At 32.9% G+C, this 6,939-nt stretch overlaps 1 protein-coding gene across 1 annotated transcript in view; it reads left to right on the top strand.

Moving 5' to 3' along the window:
• The window catches only part of thsd7ab (thrombospondin, type I, domain containing 7Ab), a 133,455-nt gene that overhangs the window by 86,668 nt on the left and 39,848 nt on the right, over positions 1-6,939 (top strand). The window contains exon 9 of the mRNA XM_016574204.1: positions 815-1,046. Coding sequence (XP_016429690.1) covers positions 815-1,046 — 232 coding nt within the window. The remainder of the gene's footprint in view (positions 1-814; positions 1,047-6,939) is intronic.

The following is a 6,939-nucleotide window of genomic DNA, read 5'->3' as shown; positions in this document are numbered from 1 at the left end:
GCGGTTAAGGTTGTCTATGCACAATTTGATTGGAGGAAAGTCACGAGACCTATTACTCTCTCTCCAATCACGTTGATGGATAAAAATGAAATTAAAATAAGCATGTAACAACTACAAACGGAGGAAAATAGCGGAGTAAAAGTACCGATACATCACTTAAAATGTACTCAAGTAAAAGTAAAAGTACACCATTTTTAAACCACTCAAAAAAGTACAATTACTGATAAAAACTACTTAATTACTGTAACGTGAGTATTTGTAATTCGTTACTTCACACCCCTGCATTTGCTACACAAAATAATTTTTAATTTCAATATATTTTTAAGTTTTCAATTGTTCTTTTTAACTTTTTATTCATCAAAGAATCCTGAAAAATGTATCACAGGTTCCAATAAAATATTAAGCAGCACAACAGTTTCCAACAGTGATAATAAATCAGCATATCAGAATGACTTCTGAAGGATCATGTGACACTGAAGACTGGAGTAATGATGCTGAAAATTCAGCTTTGCATCACAGGAATAAATTCTATTTTAAACTATATTAAAATAGAAAACTTTTATTTTAAACTTTAATAATATGCAGGGTTTTTTTTATCAAATAAATGCAACCTTGATGAGAATAAGAGACTTCTTAGAAAACTTTTAAAAATGTTACTGAAGCATAGTAAATTTCTGGTTGTTGTTTATTATTTTCTTCTCCTGAGTTGATGGGCATCTTGAACACTTCCAGTGTGGAGATCCTCGAGCTGTGGTGGTGTGACATGAAGTGTAGACACGTGTCAGACCTAATGCATGTCTTCACACTCTTGCAGGAGGTTCCAGCTGTCCGAACACCAGCGCCCTGCAGGAGGTGCGGAACTGTAATGAGCATCCTTGCATCGTGTATCACTGGCAGACGGGCCCCTGGGGACAGTGCGTGGAGGACACAACCACATCCACCCTCAATACCTCCTCCAGCACAGACAAGTCCACCTGCACCATGGGCGTGCAAACGCGCAAGGTCATCTGCGTAAAAGTCAATGTCGGACAGGTGCCGCCCAAAAAGTAAGTCTGCGTGTACATTTTAAAGGCCATTTTTATTTGTTTTCCCTACTCTGTATGTAAATTACTTCTTATGATTCAATCATTTTGCATGTGAAATGAGTAACAATATGGCAGGTTGTGGATTTGCTATCGGCTCCAATATAATTAGCATTGCATAATCCTTCAACAACTTCCTTTTCACAGAGGTGTTGTTAATTGATGTTCCAAGTTTCAGAATACTGGATAGCTGTTAATTTGTAAACATGGGCAAGTCACAAGGTTATTTTCGTAAACGAAAGAGCTAATTTGAAAACGATATTAAAATAAAACTAATTTAAAAATTCAAAACTATAATAACCTTGGCAAGTCATATGTTATTGTACATATGGTTGAGAAGTTCCTTAATATGGCAGAGCATCTTTTTGTAGATTGTCAAAAGTACATAAAAAATAAAATGTTATATTACATTAAAAAATGAAGTCTACATAAAAAGTGAATGAAATTAGTAATTTTTATTTATTTAATTTATTTTGAAATGTGGCATTATTTTCATGACAAATTCCCATTACTGTAATGTGTCATGTATGAATGTATACAAATTAGTATTCTTTTCAGTTTTTCATTATTTATATGTACTGTATATTACTTTTTATACATATATTTACAGACTTCATTTTCTTTATTTAAAATAAAATGAATTATTTAAAATAAATATGTATATACATTTTAATAAATAAAAATATTTTTTTTAAATATATTTTAATGTGTATTGTTATACCTATTTCTTTCTTTATTTACTTTTTGTGTTATTAAATTTTCATAGCTCTAATATAGTATAAAATAATTACATTTCTTCATTTTCCTTTTTTTATTTAAATCTGATACATTTTTTAATCTTTTACAAAATTAAATCATTTTAAAGTAAAGGCAGTGCAAAACAATAATATACAGTACCATAAAACTGTTCTGCATCATTTTATTTTTCTGCATTACAGTAATGAGAATGTATTGTTTTTTTTAGCATAATGACAATGTGATGCTTAATTCTCACGCAAAAAATGTAGGTCCTAAATTGGTCCTAAGGTAGTCTTTACTAATCCTTTTACACAATATCATTTTGCTTTGTACTTCTGGAAATATTCTGGACATATTCATGACATGAATGTAATGTTAATGTTTTGCCATTTCGCCATTTCGTGTTGCAATATTACCATCTGTTATTATGATGTAATCACATATGGCGCGAATCATACCTCAACTCAAGTGTCTCGGTTAGTGGTGATGGAGAATTCCTCAGAAGAAGATGGATTGCTTGTGTTTGAGTGGCAGATTGTAATTGCTCTACAGATGTCTGCGTGCTCACAAACCCTATCATTCCACTGCAGGCAAACGAGCTGCTGAAAGCCGAATAAACACCGAGTCACAAACAGGCTAATTAGCACAGTCATTTTCAGACTGCCTAATTTCCTATTGATGATAATAGCGGTAATTAAGAGGGTTTGATTCTTTAATGCAATTTAATCACCACTAGATGAGGGGCCTCTTGAGGCTTAGCACAAACAAACCCCCTAAAAATGCATCATTGATCCACTTAGACGTTGTCCTCCTGACAGTCCTTTGTGGAAACAATAGCAGTGGGTTTTTTGGCACAGACAAATAGAGGCCTTGCTATTATATTGCATTTTCCACTCGCTTTTTACCACTTCAAGGAGCAGAAAGTTGTGTTTTCGTCTAGACGGCGTAGGTTGCAAAAGTGCAATTTGATTAAGTGTCAAATTTTAGGACTGCAAAAAAAAAAAATTCAAACACTCAAGTCATTTTTCAATGTTCAGAATGGTGTAGAAAAAGTATTTTTTACTGAGTTTTACTTCTGTTATGTATGGAAGCCCTTTTCCGCTTACTTTAAAATAATGTAATTGTGACTGTTTATCTAATAGTTCAGACTTTATTCTCGTAATTCTAAGTTTGTATCTCACATTTCAGACTTTTTTCTCGCAATATTCTCAAAAGTGCGAGATATAAACTCATAAACATAGAATTCAGACTTTTTTCCCCTCAGAATTCTGTTTACATCTTGCAATTCCCTTTTTTTTTTTAATTCTGGGTTTACAACTTTTTCCACAGAGTAAAAAATTGCTACTTTTTATTTCACAATTCAGACTTTTTTATATTGCAACTGCAAGTTTATATCTTACAATTCAGACTTTTTCAGAATTACAAGTTTATACTTTACAATTCTGCCTTGATATCTCACAATTCATTTTTTTGTTGTCACCGTGATTTAACAAAGTAATTTTGACTTTCCTCACAATTCTTACTTTTTGTAATCTCAAATTTTGTATCTCAAAATTCTGACTTTTTTCTCACAATTTTCTCAGAATTGCAAGATATAAATTTAGAATTACGAGATTTAAACTCAGAATTCTGACTTTTTCCTTAGAATTCTGTGTTTACATCTCGCACCTAATTCTGTTTTACATGTCACAATTCCATTTTTTTTTTGAGGGGGGTTGTCCTAATTCTGTGTTTACATCTCACAATTCCATTTTTTTTTGTCATAATTCTGGGTTTATATCTCGCAATTCTTGTTTTTTGTTTCCACCACAAAATAAAAAATAAAAAGGTAATTGCTACTTTTCATTTCACAATTCTGACTTTTTTTTATTGCAAAGTTTATATCTCAATTCAGACAGTTTTTTTTCAGAATTACAAGTTTATGTTTCACAATTCTGCCTTGATATCTTGCAATTCCATGTTTATATCTAAAAAAAAATGTATCTCTTTTTTTTTGTTGCCACCATGAGATAAAATTTCTCACAGTTCTTACTTTTTTCTTGCAATTGTGAGTTTATATTTCACAGTGCTTCATTTATAACATGCAGCTTTTGTGACATATTTTGGAAATTGATTGGATTGTGAAAAATGGGCATTATACTGTATACTAGTATGTAGTCATGTTGTTGGAAGTGGGGTTGAAAAAGAGGGATTCAGAGGTGTAGTTGCTATATTTTGATGAATGATTACGATCACAATCATGTCTATTCTGTGGAATAGCATGTGGTATATTGCATATAAGATCAGAAATGTGTATACAAAATTAAAATGATAAATTTTGACTTCATTTGTATGCAGTCATCACCCCCAAAATATTGTATTGTTTACGTGGCTTCAGAGGCATTTGATGTGACCCAAAACAAAATCAAAATTCACATCCTCTCTCAGACCTGCATTTAATTTTGAATATCTCGTCTAGACCTGCTCGCAGTAAATCATAAATCATATTTTTGTCCATGTCCGGGGCAGGCAGAGCTTATGCAGGTTTTCCTGCCCTGAGCCACTTTGTGTCACTCACAGCGTCAGACTGAGAGAAAACGCACAGACAGCGATGTTAAAGCTCAGAGCCCGGACCTTTGATGCGCCTCAGTAACTGACAACTGCTGCTGCCGTTCAGGTTTATCTCTCGCTCTGACAGCTTAGAGAAGCTAGTTGTTTTTTAGGATACTTGTATAGTGAGCAAAGAGCAGGAAACAAACGTCAAGAGCATGTGCACTGCCACTCTGTCACAACAGAGACAGTACAAGAATGAAGAGCGTTTGTAACATTTTTTCACACAAGATTTTTTTTTAGCAGCAACAAGATGAGATGTTGCATTTTTATGAAATTGCATTTCATTTGTTTTTATTGTCAACTAAACCTAATTTTCAGTAATTGTAATAAAGGGAAAATAAAATAAAACATAAATATTAGATGAAAAACAAACAGAAAGGATACGTTTTAGTTTGGCTAACTGAAATAAGCTTCTCTTGAGGAACTAAAACTGAAATAAAACTAAACTTAAACCAAATTCAAAAAATGAAAATGTTCGAAAGTTAGACTTGATATTTTAGCAGCAGCAAGACGAGATTTTGAATTTTTATGAAATTTATTTTTTTGGGATTATTTGCACTCATGCAGCTTTAAAATGTGTGAGTGTTTTTTATTGTTAACAAAAACTAATACTTAATTTTCAGTAATTGAAATAGAGCAGAAATAAAATATAAGTATTAGATGAAAAACAAATTATAAATGCTGCATTTACTAACCAAAAGAAACGTATGTTGAAGAATTAAAACTGAAACTGAAATAAAAATAAATGAAAACTAAATAAAAAAAATAAATAAATAAATAATAAACATAACAAATTAATAAAAACCTAAACAAAATTTAAAACTGAAATTATATATTGACTGAATTTCAATTATATATAACTGAAATTTAGTTATTAGTATAAAAACTAAAGCTAATTCAGAATATAAAAATTTATGTTTATATATAATAATAATATTATGTAAATAACACTGGAATGAACATATGCATTAACTGGATCCACTTTAAAAGAAAAATGTCATTTAAGATGAAGACATTGATTCGTTGTTGAATATTATTGCTGATTTGATGTGGCAAACAGTTTTATTTCCCCATTTAAGAAGTACAGGAGCTGTACTTGCATGACGTGTTTCCAAGATAGTTCTGGTTGTTTTATTTGCTTATCAGGTCAAAAAAGTTGTACTTTAAAGGAATATCCTATTAGAAGTGATTAACAATGCGCAGACAGCGTTATAATAGTATTTCCAGAAACTCTAATGAGCTACTTCAGTAAAACCTTCAAGGAAATGTGATCCCTCACTTCACGCTGCTATTATGACAGTTAATCCTAATTGAAAAATAATGACAACTTAGAGAGGGCAAGGGAACGATGCATTTGTTCTTCCTCTTGGTTAAATGTATGAGCTGTTTTTTTAATGGTGCTGTTGGAACATTACCAGGCCTTATTCCTCTAATCCTTTCTGTTCACAACAATAACAAATTTAGTTGTAATTTTTAATGAGTCATTTCCTTATGTGATATTGCACTCTTAACCAGTTGTAGCAGGCTAGGCATTAAATAGTTGAGCAAGTGCCTGTCTTGAAATGTTGCTAATGCTCTGTCAGAAATTTACCCAATCTCCAGGAGAGCCCTGCACACCCAAACCGGATTTGTTTCTCTGGTAGGATTTACCGCTTCTGTTACTGGTATTACGAATGAATCAGCCTTACATATCTGTTGCTTTATTATATTGTGGCAGATTTGCAACCCTCATGAAACATGGAGCACATGGCGGCTAGCATCCCAGCGCGCCGGAGCCCGGAGGATTTGATCAGAGATCAGATTACCCAATGTCCCTCTGCTGGACTGCTGCATCCCTGTTTATCTTTATCCCGGGGAATTCGACCGAGCCGGAGCGGTGCTTAAAATACAGGAGCAGATTAAAGCTAACCCCTGATCTTAAATTGAGGAGCTGTAACAGTGATAAAAGAAGAGTATTACCCAGTGACTGACTACTGTAACAGGATGTGAGGCCTTATCTGCCTCGTCTGGCTGGTACATAATGCAGCCGTGGAGCAGGGAAAATACGATTGGGAAAAAAAGAAGCATTGTTGTGATACAGATGCTGCTGAGCTTTGCTCTGCAAGGATTCTGATGTAATCCATTGTGGAGTTGAGCTGGACAATAAAACTAAAACCAATAAATCAGAAACTAGGATAGCTATAAAAATGCATCTTGAAATTTTCCAGTCTTTTGATGATATGCATCTCAATATTTAGAGTATGCATGTGCTTTGAGTTGGCATAAAAGGAAAGTTCACCCCAAAATTAACACAATTAACAAGATATTTTAATAAAATGCCTGTTTCTTTATTTTATTTTTATTTTCATCTGTCCATACTACAGTATGAAAGTCAGGTTGGACCTCAACATATCTTAAAGGGGTCATATGATGCGATTTCAATTTTTCCTTTCTCTTTGGAGTGTTACAAGCTCTTGGTGCATAAAGAAGCTCTGTAAAGTTGCAAAGACCAAAGTCTCAAATCCAAAGAGATATTCTTTATAAAAGT

Source organism: Sinocyclocheilus rhinocerous, unplaced genomic scaffold, assembly GCF_001515625.1.
Source record: "Sinocyclocheilus rhinocerous isolate Xijiao unplaced genomic scaffold, SAMN03320098_v1.1 scaffold1735, whole genome shotgun sequence".
NCBI lineage: Eukaryota > Metazoa > Chordata > Actinopteri > Cypriniformes > Cyprinidae > Sinocyclocheilus > Sinocyclocheilus rhinocerous.
Note: the sequence above shows the minus strand (reverse complement) of the source record. Positions and strands in the feature narration are given on the sequence as shown.